At 46.9% G+C, this 14,956-nt stretch overlaps 1 protein-coding gene across 2 annotated transcripts; it reads right to left on the minus strand.

Moving 5' to 3' along the window:
- Positions 1-399: 399 nt before the first annotated feature.
- LOC148116129 (uncharacterized) lies at positions 400-11,006 on the minus strand. Of its 2 annotated transcripts, XM_087884867.1 has the most exons (6): positions 10,738-11,006; positions 9,488-10,092; positions 9,127-9,241; positions 8,943-9,010; positions 5,488-5,617; positions 400-2,647 (listed from the first exon to the last, which is right to left on the minus strand). In XM_087884867.1, exons 2-6 carry the CDS (start codon positions 9,899-9,901, stop codon positions 1,194-1,196), a joined length of 2,181 nt encoding a protein of 726 aa, XP_087740993.1. In that variant the 5' UTR covers positions 9,902-10,092; positions 10,738-11,006; the 3' UTR covers positions 400-1,193. The 2 variants fall into 2 exon arrangements, with proteins under 2 accessions (XP_087740993.1, XP_087740992.1); XM_087884866.1 differs by lacking the exon at positions 10,738-11,006 and having other exon boundaries at positions 9,488-10,695.
- Between the last annotated feature and the right edge of the window lie 3,950 nt (positions 11,007-14,956).

The raw sequence follows: 14,956 nt of genomic DNA on the forward strand, positions 1-14,956 counted from the left end.
CTTTTAGTAGGTAAACAAACAGACTGTCAGATGGCATGAATCATTTTTATGGCCCAACGCAAAATTAACCTAATTTTAGACAAAAATGTACTGATAACATTTTGTGGTTCCAATTTGATATGGCAGTTGCTGGAGAGAGATTTTAACTGACTTCTGGATCCACTAGTGAATCGGAAGAAGAATTTTTTTTCTTTTGAAAGTCCCCCCAAGAGACTCCTTCTGTCCATCCAGGAATTGATGGAGCCCTGGTGCCTGAAGTCCTAAGCCTGGTACAAGTCCTTGGCGGCTGGTGCCCCATCTGCACTTTCGGCTCAAGCGGGAGATCCTATACCATTTCAAGATCTATTGATATTCCTATAGGATCCAGTCTCTTCTTAAAAATGCCAGTGATGAAGCAACCGAAATTTATTTATTTATTTATTATTTAAATTTTTATTGCGCCCTTCTCCCGAGGGACTCAGGGTGGTGCACAGCCACAATAAAACAAGTATATCCATAAAGTTTAAAAACAATTTAAAACATATTAAATAATTTGGCCCTATATTAAAAACAATATCTGAAGGAAAGCTGTTCTACTGGTTAATTGTCTTCACTGTAAGGAAAATTCTCCTTAATTCGAGGTTACTTTTCTCCTTGATTATTTTACAGACATTGTTTCTTGTGCCGTTTGGTGCCCTGGAAAATAAATTGAGCCCCCTGGAATACTTCTACCATGTCACTCCTAATCCTTCTTTTCTGTAGACTAGCCATGCCCAAATCCTGCAATCGTTCTTCATATATTTCAGTCTTCAGGCCTTTAATCATCTTAGCTGCTCTTCTTTGCACTTTCTCCAAAGTCTAAACATCTTTTTTGTAATGTGATGACCAAAACTAGATGCAGTATTCCAGGTGTGGTCTTACTAAGGCTTTATAAAACAGTCATCATCGATTCGGACTCCCAAGGTCCCTCTCCCAATTACTCTTTTTGAGCTAGGTTTCAAGTAATCTGTTTTTCCTGCCCAAGTGTAAAACCTTACTTTTCTCCACATTAAATTTCATTTTGTTGGATCAGCCTTGTCTCATTTGGATCAAAAAGGCAAAATACGCATACACATACAAATCTACAGAGACAGGGTGGGTCAGTGGTTAGAATGCAGTACTACAGGCTAATTGTCCACAGACAGGAGTTGGATCCTGACTGGCTCATGGTTGATTCAGTCTTTCATCCTTCTGAGGTGGGTAAAATGAGGACCCAGATTGCTGGGGATCATATGCTGACTTTGTAAACTGCTCAGAGAGTGTGGTAAAACATTGTGGAGTGGTATGTAAGTCGAAGTGGAATTGCTATTGCAATATGGTTTCTCCCGAGCGTGGATCCTTTTATGAGACGTAAGATGACCATTTTGAGCAAAGCTCTTTCCACATTCCATGCATTTATATGGCTTCTCCCCTGTGTGGATAATCTTATGGGAAGTAAGTCCACTGCTCAGAACAAAGGTCTTTCCACACTCCATGCATTTAAATGGTTTCTCCCCTGTGTGGATTCTTTCATGGGAAGTAAGTGAACTGATATGAGCAAAAGTCTTTCCACACTCCATGCATTTATATGGTTTCTCCCCTGTATGGATCCTGTTATGGGAAATGAGATTACTTTTGTCAGCAAAGCTCTTTCCACACTCCATGCATTTATATGGTTTCTTTCCTGTGTGGAGCTTTTTGTGTCTTCCAAGGCCACTATTATATGCAAAGGTCTTTCCACACTCCATGCATTTATACGGCTTCTCCCTTGTGTGGATCATCTTATGGGAAATAAGATGACCCCTTTGAGCAAAGGTCTTTCCACATTCCATGCATTTATATGGTTTCTCCTCTGTGTGGATCATCTTATGGAAAATAAGTTGACCCCTTTGAGCAAAGGTCTTTTCACATTCCATGCATTTATATGGTTTCTCCCCTGTGTGGATCCTTTTATGGATAGTAAGTGTACTGCTACGAGCAAAGGTCTTTCCACAATCTGTGCATTTATACGGCTTCTCCCCTGTGTGGATCATCTTATGGGAAGTAAGATTACCTCTTTGAGCAAAGGTCTTTCCACATTCCATGCATTTATATGGTTTCTCCTCTGTGTGGATCATCTTATGGGAAGTAAGATTACCTCTTTGAGCAAAGGTCTTTCCACACTCCATGCATTTATATGGTTTCTCCCCAGTGTGAATCCTTTCATGGGAAGTAAGTTGCCTGCTTGTTCTAAAACATTTTCCACATTCCAAACATTTATAAGGCTTCTCTTTTGTGTCAACTGCTTTTTGAGCTGTAAGGAAGTTATTTCCAAGAGAAAGAATGAATGTCCCATTGTAATTTTCTCCGTTGTGTCTTCTTATAGCATCTTCTCCTTTTTTGGGGGTTATATAGTGTTCATTTACTTGTACTTTAGCTTTGATTAGCTTCATACTTTTTGCAGTATATTTTTCCCCTATTTTCTCTTGTTGGGCAAGAAAGTCTTGCATCGGAGCATCAGTGGAAGATGAGCTTTCCTGATTCCAATTCTTTGACTGGCTTCTCTCATGGCTTCCTAATTCCATTCGAATTCCAAACTTCTCCCTTCCATCTTTAGCATTGATCACTTGGAACAGTTCGCAGGAATCTTGATTCTCCTGCCCATTATTACCTTCAAAGCAAAAGGGAAATGAAAATGATAACAAGATCATTTTTAGAGGAAAAGATCAAAGTGTAGGAAATTTCCTTCTAAATTTCTCCGAAATTCCATTAGGTTGTATGCTTACAGGGGTGTGATATAGACATGATGATTTCTATATTCATGAGTCAGGAAAGATGAAAGCTTTGAAAATATCTAGAAAACATCTCTGTCTTTACAATTATCTCTGATATATATATATATATATTTGCTCCTGGAAGCACGAAGCCGAGAACACCAGCCTGAAGATGACGAATGAGACTTCGTCGAAACGTCGCCAAAACACTTCCAATTTTACGTGGGAGTAGCCAGGTTTTCCTTACATAACCAAGGTTTTTCTGCAGCCCCAGCTCTGTAGAATCACATCCACTCGATTCTGGGCTTTTTTCCTTTCTAGCAGCCAGCAAGCTCTTCCTGCTAGGTGGGAGACCTATATAGATCTATTTCTAGCTCAATTTGCAATTCCTGATGTCCCTTGTCAAATTATACTTTTAATTTTATTTTCGTGGAACCCATTTGCTATTAATACCTCTGTGAGAGTCTGAAGCTCTGTTTGTACATGTGCCTCATCTGCTAGACGTTTAGTTCTAGTGATTAAAGTTTTTGCTACTGAATTTATTTGTGAGGGATGATGGTGTGAGTGTGCGTTTAGGTATCTATTTGTTTGTGTCTTCTTTTGGTAGACACTATGTCCTAGGGTGCCATCAGTTCTCTTATATATTAATACATCTAAGAATGGGAGTTGATTTTCAATCTCCGTTTCCATAGTGAACTGTATCTTCGGATGCATGTTATTCAAATGTGCTAGAAAATTGTCTAGCTTGTCTTTTCCATGGGGCCAGATCACAAACGTATCATTTACATATCTGAGCCATATGCAAATCTCACTTTCAGCTTTGGAAGCCGTATTAGGCAGGAAGCTTCCAACTGCCACCTTCTCATGTGTGGGAAAATAAGAGGTGGGGATATATTTGAGGGTTTGTATTTAAACAAAATAGCATTCTTCCAGTCGGTCAAGGTCAGGACGAACCTGCATCTGGAGGAGTGGTTGGAGTGCTATTTCGAGATGGGACGGATGGTGATTGGTGTCATCCCTGGAAGCCATATTACCTTTGTGCCTTCAGGATCCAGGCCTGCCACAATCCTCCAGTGGGAAGTAGATATAGCCATAACAAACTTCTCTAGAGAAGTTCAAGGCCATGGTGTCTCATACCTTGAACTTCTTCTCAAAGAAGAAATTGGAGGATGTCTTCTGTTCAAGAAAGTACTGATTGGAGCTGTGTGGGACATGTGGAAGATGTGAGCAGGGTCTTGAACTTCCTTTTGGGTGAGGAAAACCCAGAAGCTTTCAGGTTCGGGTTTTCCCAGATGTGCCAATATGACATCTCTAATAAAAGTTAGCTTTGAGGAACTTCAGGCCTCGGAGTTTGATTTTGTTGGGGGTGTTACTTGGAACCCTGACAATTGGAGCATGTGATCGACTGATGAGTGAGGGGATGGTTTTGGGGGTTTTGATTTACTGAGGGAAAACCCAGAATTTTCAGATTTGTGTTTTCCCAAGATGTGCCAGTATACCTACTCTAGTAAACTCTAGAGTATACCTACTCTAGAACTTTGAGAAAATGTTTGCCTCAGAATTTTTAATTGGAGAGGAGGTTTTTCTGGAACACTGTCACTCACTGTCAGTTTTGAGTTAAGGAATAGAATAACAGAGTTGGAAGGGACCTTGGAAGTCTTCTAGTCCAACTCCCTGCTTAGGCAGGAAACCCTACACCACTTCAGATAAATGGTTATCCAACATCTTCTTAAAAACTTCTCGTGTTGGAGCATTCACAACTTCTGGAGGCAAGATGTTCCACTGATTAAAAATCATTTTTGGCCTCCGCATGTCCCGTTTTCCCCCTCTCTGGCATCCAGAAGCACTCTGCAGGCCCAAAAAGGGCTCATTTTGGCCCTCTCAAACCCTCCGAGCATCCCGTTTTCAGCCTCTCTGATGCTGGAGAGGGCAAAAACGGGACCCACAAAGGCCTCCGGAGGCCAAAAGCGGGCCCATTTTTGCCTTGCAGATTGCTTCTTGACGCCAGGGAAGGCAAAAAAGGGACGCACAGAGGATTTGGGAGGCCAAAAAGAGGCCCGTATGTGCTCTATAAGACGCACAGACATTTCCACCCACTTGTTTTTTGGGGGGGGGGAGTGTGTCTTACAGTCTGAAAAGTACGGTAAGTCCAAGCGGGGTGGGGTGGGAGAATAGGTAGGGTGAATGTTACAGCGCCTCTTCTGTCATTCGTGTGTCAAATGGCCATGGTGCTGCAACATTCATAATTTCGGGACTGGGTCTCAAGTACTTGGGGGAGGGCTGGAACCGTTGCTAAGTGAACTGCCGTAACTCGGGGATTACCTGTACCCTAGGATGCTCTGAGTGACATTGCATGAGGCCTTTGTTCTTAAACTGGATTGGGAGAATGCTCTTCCATGGGCCGAGTGTGAAAGTTCTGTTTTCACACAATTTTGGAGGTTTCAGAGAACAAATGACAACACACTCCTCTCACATGATCTCCAGAGAACACAAAAGCACACTTTGTTCTTTTCAGCCTCCACAGATAAATTCAAATAGAAATGGAGAAATAGAGATAAGAAATGGCAGAGAAAGCATCTAAGCAAAGAGACATTGACTCTTTCCTTCCTTGGAGTACGAGAAGATCCTTTCCTTCTCCCTCCCAGGAGACGGTGTCTGATTACTGGTTTTGTAATAAAAAAAACTAACTATCATCTGTCTTCTTGAACTCTCTGATTGGGGACTAGAGAACTCTTACCCAGAGAGACCACGTTCCTATGGTTTTCAAGCATGACTTCCGAATGCAGCGCTTTTTGGTCAGGATCCAGCTGAGACCATTCCTCCTCAGAGAAAGACACAGCCACCTCCTCAAAGGACACGAGACTCTCCTGAACACGGAAAAAACAGAACAGAACAGGAGGATTCACAAGATCTGTTCATCTTCATGAATGATTTAGACAAGAGGATAGAAGGGGAACTCATCAAATTTGCAGAGAAGACCAAATTGACAGGAATAACAACACACAACAACAAAGAAAAGCTCAAGATATACAAGAATCGACGGATTGGGCCCCATCTAACAAAATGAAATCAACAGTGAGAAATGTAAGGTTCTACATATAGGAAAGAAAAACCAAATGCACTTGGCGTAGAATAGGTGATCCCTGGCTCAACAGTAGTAAGTGCGACAGCAATCTTTGAGTCCTAGTGGACATCCACTTAAACATGAGTCAGCAGTATGCTACAGTTGCCAGAAAGAAAAAAAAAACCCAACAGAATCATAGGCTGCATTAAGAGGGACAGAATCAAGATGACATGAAGTGTTAGTAACACTTTATAATGTCTTTGGAAGACCACACTTGGAATATTGCATCCAGGTTTGGTTGTCAGATGTAAAAAAGATCTTGAGACTCTAGAAAGAGTGCAGAGAAGAGCAACAAAAATTATTAGTGGACTGGAGGCTAAAACATATAAAGAACGGTTGCTGGAATTGGGTATGTCTAGTTTCATGAAAAATAGGACTAAGGCAGTGATGGCTAACCTTTTTTTGCTTGTGTGCCAAAGGCACGTGCGTGACAATGCATTCACGTGGCCACACCCATAATGGAATGCCCCCCGTTGCGGGGGCCATCCCCCCACACATGCACGTGTGAACCTCCCCTGCTGCTTGCCCCCCTCGGGATTCACCCCCCCCCGCGTGCTCCCTTTTAGGCCTAGCAGGACTCCCTGAAGCCTCTGGAGGCCGGAAAGAGTTTCCTGGAGCCTCCGGGAGGGCGGAAACAGCCCATTTCTGGACTTCCAATAGTCCTGTATTTCACCCTCCCCAGGCTCCGCAGGATTTCCTGGAGCCTCCAGGAGGGCGAAAACAGCCTCCCCCAGCCCTCAGGAGGCTGGAAACAGCCCATTTCCTAACTTCCAGAGGCCTGTTTTTCACCCTCCACAGGCTCTGCACAAGCCCTGTCTGTGAAGTTTCCAAACGATGCCCTAATTAATTCATAAACCACGAGCCAAACTTTAAAAGAAATACAGTCATTTATTGGAGCACCATTTCCGCAATATTCGAATGCAGTTTTAGAACTAATCCTACGTAGATTTACATTCCCCTATGACCCTGTTTCTCCCCTCCTTCCTGGCCATGTCATAAATCACATTCTCCAATTAACCACTTTGCCTGGCTGTGAAACCTAAAACTCTCCTGATTGCGGTAGAAAAGCATCTGTGGAACGTAGTTTTAGTTAGGGAAATCAACCAGTTCAATCAGTTCTCCCTCCCTCCTGCTCATGGCAACTTGATAGCTTTGCAAGTTGACATTCAGCTCCCCTCACTTCCTAAGGGCGACCTGTGCAAAGCAAAACAATTTGAATACAAATGTAGAGTTTAGGGACCCAATCCACCATCCGGCTTTGGATTTTCCGTGTGAAATTTGGCTATAAGGCGATCAACCTGGATGTTTCGACTCTTTCCCGAAGATGCCTCTGATAAGGGATATTTAATCCACTTGATTAAATATTGGAGTTGTCTCCTGTGCCACCTCAAATTGAGGATTTTCTACACCTCATAATGGGTCTGGCCTCCTATGACCACGGGGTCCCGCGGCTCACAGGGTAGTGGCCTCAGGGTCGATCCGACAACGGGTTTTAAGAGGCTACAATGGAATACCGGGTGTATCTTCCCTAGCATTCGGGGCAATTTCAATTGCACCGTGACTGGGTTGATTATCTTTACTATGGGAAATGGTCCCATAAAATTGGTCCCAGTTTCTTGCTTGTCTGCCTGTTCCTTATAAGTTTGTGCCGCTTTAGCTAGAGCTTTCTTGACATTCTCCCAGGTTGCTTTCAATATGGCCAGCCAATCAATCAAGCTGACTGAGGAAAGGGGCTCCCTTGCGAACTCAGGCATTGGGACGAAGTCCATGCTGCTCAGTACCTTGAACGGGATTAGCCCTGTTACAGGCACCTCTACTTTCAGAAACCCCATCTAGGCACTGGTGGGTGGGATCTGCAGAGTCGAGGGTTAACTTTTCAGCACCCCTCCCCCCATCCTGCGATACAAACCCAACTGGCTTCTCCGCGTCCCAAGGACACCCTCCTCCTGCGCTCAGCAGCTACTTCTACCAGCTTCGCCTTCTTGCGCCCAAACCGAGCCATCTGTTGCAAGCCAAGGAGGACGCGAGGCAACAATCACGTCCCTATCTCAACGTCCCCTCTCGACTTCGGACGGGTTTTGCAGTTGTGACCCTGAGCCAACACCAGGGAAGGAGCATAAAGGCAGCTGGCTACCCTGCCCGCTGCTCCTTCTGCGGCGTTGGCTCAGCAGGCGGTGCAGCAGTGGGCATGGTGGAGATCAGGTGATGGGTCCAAACGCAAGTGGCGCAGCACCCCCACACGACCCCTGCTACGCCCGCTGAGCCGGGTTCTCTGGCCACTGTAGGGGGAGGTGGCAACGCCCACAGTCCAGAGGACACATGCGGCCGGCAGAGCAAGCCAAGAGGGTTTCTCAGCCCTGCTTTTGACAGCGGCAATGTGGTCACCTGTGCAGGCAGTACATCCCCCCTACCGTCACTGGCTGCTGGTCTGCCAAAGCCCCGCCAGTTGCAACTGCTCGGCCAGCGGCTCCCGGCGAGAGGAGCCCAGGAAGGGCAGCGGAGGCCACGCGGTTGGAGGCCAAGGTGCCGCCGCCACCCACACATAGCAACTGGGGCAGTGCTCCTTGCTGGCAAGGAGATGGATTTCCCGGGGCACTCATGTGCACAGGCCAGCTAGTCGTCTGTTTACTGGTACGCATGCGTGCATTTCAATCAGCTGGCTAGCTGATCTTCCGGTTTCTGACACTGCCGCACACATGGCCAGCTGATCGTCGCACACGCATGCGCACCAATAACTAGAAGACTAGCAGACCAATGCGCATGCGTGCCACAGTAACCCGGAAGAGGAATGAGCGACGCTGCGTGTGCCAGGTGAAATGGCTCTGCGTGCCACTTCCGGTACGCATGCCATAGGTTCGCCATCACGGACCTAGGAGAACAAGTTAACCAGAGGAAGCTATGCTGGCTGACAGGAACTTGAACCTGCTATTCTGCTCTCCATGTTGTGGAAGAACACAAAAATAATCCAGGCCAAACAAGGGGGGGAAATAGAAGGAGGGAGCTCTCTGCATACCCGCTTCACTTCCTGAAGGAAAGAATACAAATCTATTCACTTTTCCCTTTCTTACCTGATTTGGAGGGTCAACCACTGTTTGATCTCCATCATAAAAACCAGAAAGCATCGTTCTTTGTTTCTCTGTAAGGAATAAATAATTTCAAAATGCATAATTAAAAAAATGGGAGGAGCTATTCCATAGAAGAGAAGAGAGAGTGAAGGTAAGACAGATGGGAAATTGGAGGATCTTCCATTACCTCTTGAGATATTCTGACTTGGATCTTCCCGAGGGATCCTCCTGAAAAAAAGCTCCTGAGGGGGATTTGATGGGTTTTTCTTTCTCTCAGGATCTCTGATTTCCACAGTGCAACACTTCAAACAGGAGGAAGGAAAAAAGAAGCAGAATTAATGTACTTCACATGACATAAAGTGGATTCTTATATTTGGAACAAAACCGCAAAGCCCCCAATAGCTATCCGTGAGGTTGAATGAGAAAACAACAGAACAACATCCTACAAGAATTGGTGAATTGCCACATATGATGAATGTCAGAGAAGTTTGGGATGAAGTATTAAAACACTTTCTCTATTCCCTTCTGAGCTCCCTAAAGTCTCTCACCTGCAACTGGACCTGCTCCTTCTGCTCCTCCGCCTGGCTCAGGAGGAGGCCTTCCGCCAGGGCCACCGCCTGGGAGCTGGTCTCTGCTCCACACTCCCGCACCCAGCCCTCCATCTCTGGGGGCAGAAGGAACAGGAGCTGCTCCAGAACCACCAGGTCCAGCATCTGGGCTTTGGTGTGCTTTTCTGGTCTCAGCCATCGCCTGCAAAAGCCATGGAGTCGGCTGCAAAGTCCTCGGGGACCCTCAGCCTCCTGGTATTGGATGGAGGTCCAGGGCGGAACTTGTGAAGGGAGGATGGTTTCCTCCTCCAGGATCTCCTGCCCGGTTCTTGTCCAGAGCTTCGCCCCCTTCCCAGGCTGAGCAGCTGAAGGACCTTTTCCGGCTCCCTCCTTTCCAAAAGGTTGTGTCTCCATCCTTTCTCTGTCCTGCAGAGCAACTGCAAAGGGCTCCAAGGACTCTGGTGGGTCTCCAGATGCCTTTTCCTTCACGGGAACATTTCTGGTGCTGCAGGACTGATCCCTGCAAGGGATTCCGCTCTTTTTCTTCTTCCCCCAAGAGGAAAGTTTGCCTTGCAAAGACCACAAATGGCTTCCAGTTTCTGTATCTGAGATGGGAAGAAAAAGAAACGCCAAGAATTAGAAAGTGGAATTTAGCCGCTGAGCGACCTTCCCCCAACCTGCCCGGAGCCCCAAGCGAGTGCAAAGTCCTAGAGAAGCAAGGCTCCATGGGCCAATGGGGAAGCGTCTGGAATTCCCTTTCCTTGGCGGAGGGCGCCCCCTAATGGATTTGGCGCGAAGTGCCAGGATCATAGAAAGGGCGGGAAAGAGGAGAGCGTCTGAGGGGAAGGGAGAGGGAGGGGGTGATGGGCTTGGGAGTAGGAGGAAAGGCCTCGGCGTCTCCAGAGGCGACTCTTTCTCCGTCTTCCTCTCCTTTCCTGTCCAAGAACCGTCTGTGGAGATGGAGAAAAACCTCTCTGGAGGATTCGAACTCGCCTCCCTGAAGAACAGCCGCCTTGAAGGCTCGGCGGAGATCGGAGGCCTCCAAAGGGGCCAAATCCTGTCAGGAACGGCCAGGCGGTCAGAAGACGAGGACCGGGGGGCTCTCTGGGGGACTCCGGTCTGAGAAAGGTCGGAGACGGGCAGGGAGGCCTCCATGAGGGAAAAGGATTGGGAAGAGACCGAGGAGGGAAAGGAAAAGGCTCCACAATGGAGGAAAAGCTGGAAATCTCCGGAGAGGCCAGAAATTTTACCTCAGAACGAGGCTCCTTCATTGGGAAGCGAAGGGGGGGAAATGGCGCCTCCTCTCTGACTGGAGAGGAACTCAGGGAGGAAGAGGGTGGAAAAGGGAGATGAAGCTCAACTGGGAGGAGGAGGAAAAAAAAACATTTCCACGTAGGGATCGATGGGGAGATTTCGCCTCCAGAGACGAGAGGAGGAAGCGGAGCCTTTGGGGGGGGGGGGTTGAAGGCGGGAATCTCCCCCCACTTTTCCCGCTTCTCTCCCTCCTCCTCCTTCAGTTGACAACACAGGGGACTCTGCCCGGAGACCGATGACGCTGGAGCAGCGAGGATTCCCATTGGTCCAAAGTCCGAGGAAAAGGCTCCAATCTAGAAGCCGATGCTGCAGCTCCAGAGGAGGAATCAGGGGCGGGGTCTGGATGGGGGGGAGGAAGCGGTCTCCGCGAGCTTCGGGATTGGGAGAGGCCAGGAGGAGCAAAAGGACCAATGGGAGTTCTCCCTTCTGCCGTGTCATCGGTCTCCGGGCAGAGTATCCCTTGAGTTAGAGGAGAGGTGGGCGCAGAGAGAAGGGGAGAAAGTGGGAGGGGGAGTCGTTTCGGACATATTGAAATAGATACTATATCCTCAAGGAAGAATTGATTTAGTTTTAAACTTCACACACGATGGTCTCTCTCCCAGCTTCACTTTCCTATCTATAAAATGGGACCAATATCTGTATGTCTCAAGGTGTTACAGATGATGGAAACGCAGGCTCTCCGCACTTGTGCACAAAGGAACTTCTGAGAAAAGGCTAAGTATCCTTCAATCGGGAGCATTTTTTTTCCTGAGCTGGACAGGATCTGGGTTCACCTGAATGCAGGATGCATTTTGGTTTGGAGAACAGTATCACCTCTATGTCCCAAAGGTGCTTTTTCAAGAGGCAGCTGGACTTTCTGGTTTTTCTCCTTGCGCTTCTTCGGATGAGAAGACGCCTGGTTTTCAGGCATGGTGGAAAAATCCCTCTCCAAAAGTCCAAAACAAGGATTTGGAAACAAAAGGAGAGGCAAGAAGAAGGGAGAGGGCAAAGAAACAGCCAGGAGAATTACTTCATCCCCCGTCTAACAGCTGCTGCAGCTGTTTTCTTTCACCTTGCCTAGCCAGCCTTTTTTTTCTCTGCCTCCCCCCCCCTTCATGTCTACATAGGAATTATAGAGGAGGAGGAGGATGGGCAGAAGCAGCCCCTTCCTTCAGCTAATCCCTCTCCAGGTCTTCAAGGACTAGGAGCCTCTGTGATGTCACTCTGACTCTCCAGACGAGTTAGAAGTGAATTCAGAGATCAACTTGATCCCGCTTACATCATTCCTGCAGGATTTGCATAATCTCTCATTGTACTGTTGGGAATCCACCTCCCTTCTAACCTGGTGCCTTCGATCCCGGAGTGACCCCCATTCGCAAGGTTTGGGGGTCACTTTTAAAGAAAAAAGACGAAAGTGAAAAATTTGAAGCATGATTTCTCTGTCACCAAAAAGACAATTGCAAAGCATGAGGATGGAGCTGGCACAGAATGGAGGATAGTACAGATAAGTCCTCGGCTTAGAACAATTGATTTAGTGACTGTTCAAAGTTACAACAGAGTCACTGAGAAAAGTTTGATTGATTGATTGAGGTTGGAGACCGGACAATAGTTAGCCAAAACAGCCGGATCCAGAGCAGGCTTCTTGAGGAGGGGCCTCACCACCGCCTCTTTCAAGGCGGATGGCAAGACACCCTCGCTCAAAGAAGCATTGATAATACCCTGGAGCTAGCCTCGCGTAACCTCCCGGGAGGCCAGCACCAACCAGGAGGGACACGGGTCCAATAAACATGTGGTCGCGTTCAGCCGCCCCAGTATCCTGTCCATGTTCTTGGGAGCAACAGGGTCGAACTCCTCCCAAATGGCAGTCTCAAGACCGACACCCATCATCCCGTCTGTACCTACCGAGTCAGAGACCAAGCCTTCCCGAATCTGAGTGACTTTATCGTGCAGATACTGGACAAAATCCTCGGCACGACCCTGCAAGGGATCCTCCCGCGCTCCCAGATGAAGGAGGGAACGGGTCAGCCTAAACAGGGCGGCCGGGCGATTATCTGCCGATGCGATAAGAGCGGAAAAATAGTTACATTTTGCCGCTTTTATCGCCACTAGGTAAGTCTTAATATGAGATCTTACCAGTGTTCGGTCGGATTCGGAGCGACTAGATCTCCAACTGCTCTCTAGGCGTCTTTTCTGGCGCTTCATCCCCCTCAGCTCCTCGGAGAACCAAGGAGCCAGGTAGACTCGGCGACAGGTCAGAGGCCGCACAGGCACGACTCGGTCCAAAGCATCAGCGGCCGCCCTATCCCAGGCGGCCACCAGATCCTCAGCCAAGCCATGAGTCAGAGTCTCAGGAAATGGCCCAAGCTCCATCTGGAACCTATCAGGATCATACTCGCAGCATACTCATATTGCCTGGTACATTGACCAGGGGCGGACATGGGCAACGCGGACGCACTCAGCCGATGCCAACTACCCGACAACCTAGAGGACCCCACACCCGGCATTCCAATCCTGCTGATAGACGTATTGGACTCAGGACCCATTACATCAGCAGAAGTAGCGAGAGCTTCAACCAAGGACCACGTGATCCGGACGGTCGCAAGTTGGGTTATGAGGGGGTGGCCGGAAAGGATTGGGAGCGGGGAATTTAAACAGTTCGCGAACAAACGGGACGAGCTAACCATGCAAGGGGGTGTCTGCTATGGGGCGATCGGGTCATTATTCCCTTGTGCCTAAGGGAGAAAGTGTTAATGTTGTTGCATGAGGGGCACCCTGGGATTGTTCAGATGAAGGGGCTAGCCAGGAGCTACGTCTGGTGGCCCAATATGGATGCAGACATTACCGAGTGGGTGGGGAGATGCCAGCCCTGCCAGGAGTCTAGGCCAGATCCGCCAACAGCACCAGTGAGGGAGTGGGAAAGACCACAGGGACCCTGGTCCAGGATCCACATAGATTTTGCCGGCCCGTTTCACGGACAGACCTTCATGGTCATCGTAGATGCATTTTCCAAGTGGCTGGAGATTAAGCTAATGAAGGCCACTACCACCAACACAGTTGGTTACTTCAGATGCCACATGGGACTGACTGACCATGCAGAGCCATGCCAAGATCCTTGCTGAGGGGGGGATTTGGGGGAATGCAAAGGGAGACCCCCCAGACCAGGCTCTGCCTGCAGCTGGCCAGCCTCCTTCCAGGTAGGGAGGGGTCCAAGTCCCAGATGGCAGCTTGGCCAGGATGGGGTGGCAGGGGTGGGTTCTTTTTTTTTAATTATTTTTTATTTAATAAACAAACATACATATACAGACGTAGACATTTAAACAAACTATACATAAACTAACTATACAGAGAGGTCAAGTCTTACAACTTGAACTTTAAAAATAGAGCTACTTCGGTAGTTATATATCTATATATATTTATCTTTCATCATGTATCAATGTTTATACAACGATATTTCATTTTATTTCCTTATTTTTGTATCATTGGGTGGTATTCCCTTATTTCGTGTTCTTTTTATCTAACCAGTTGTACCATTTCTGCCAAATTAAGTAATAGTCTGAATCTTCTTTTCCCTGTATCTCTTTGGTAAGTTTGTCCATTTCCGCACATTCCATTGTTTTTTGTATTATTTTTTCCTCTGATGGCGTGTTCTCTAGTTTCCACATTTGTGCGAAAGTGATTCTAGCTGCGGTGAGGATATGTATTATCAAGTATTGTGTCTCTTTTTTATAGTCCTTTGTCAGTATTCCTAATAGATATGTTTCTGGTCTGAGGGGCACTTTTTGGGTGGTGATTTCTTCCAGCTGATTTTAAATTGTTTTCCAAAATTTTTTGACCTTTGGGCATGACCACCACATATGGTAGTAGGTCCCCTTCTGTGTTTTACACTTCCAACAGTTCTGATTCGCATTGGGGAACATCCTTGCCAGACGTGCAGGGGGGAGATGCCACCTATAAAACATCTTGTAGGTATTTTCTTTGTAGGGCACGGACATTGTCAGCTTAGTATTTACTTTCCACATTTTCTCCCAATTTTCTAGCTTAATATTATATCTAAAATTTTTAGCCCAAATAATCATATTTTCCTTCACCACTTCTTCCAATTTGTATTTTAATAGATAATTATATATTTTAGTTATTAATTTATTGTCTGATTGCATTATAATTTTATCTAATTCA

Source organism: Pantherophis guttatus, chromosome 2 (assembly GCF_059756535.1).
Source record: "Pantherophis guttatus breed Tessera chromosome 2, ASM5975653v1, whole genome shotgun sequence".
Lineage (NCBI taxonomy): Eukaryota > Metazoa > Chordata > Lepidosauria > Squamata > Colubridae > Pantherophis > Pantherophis guttatus.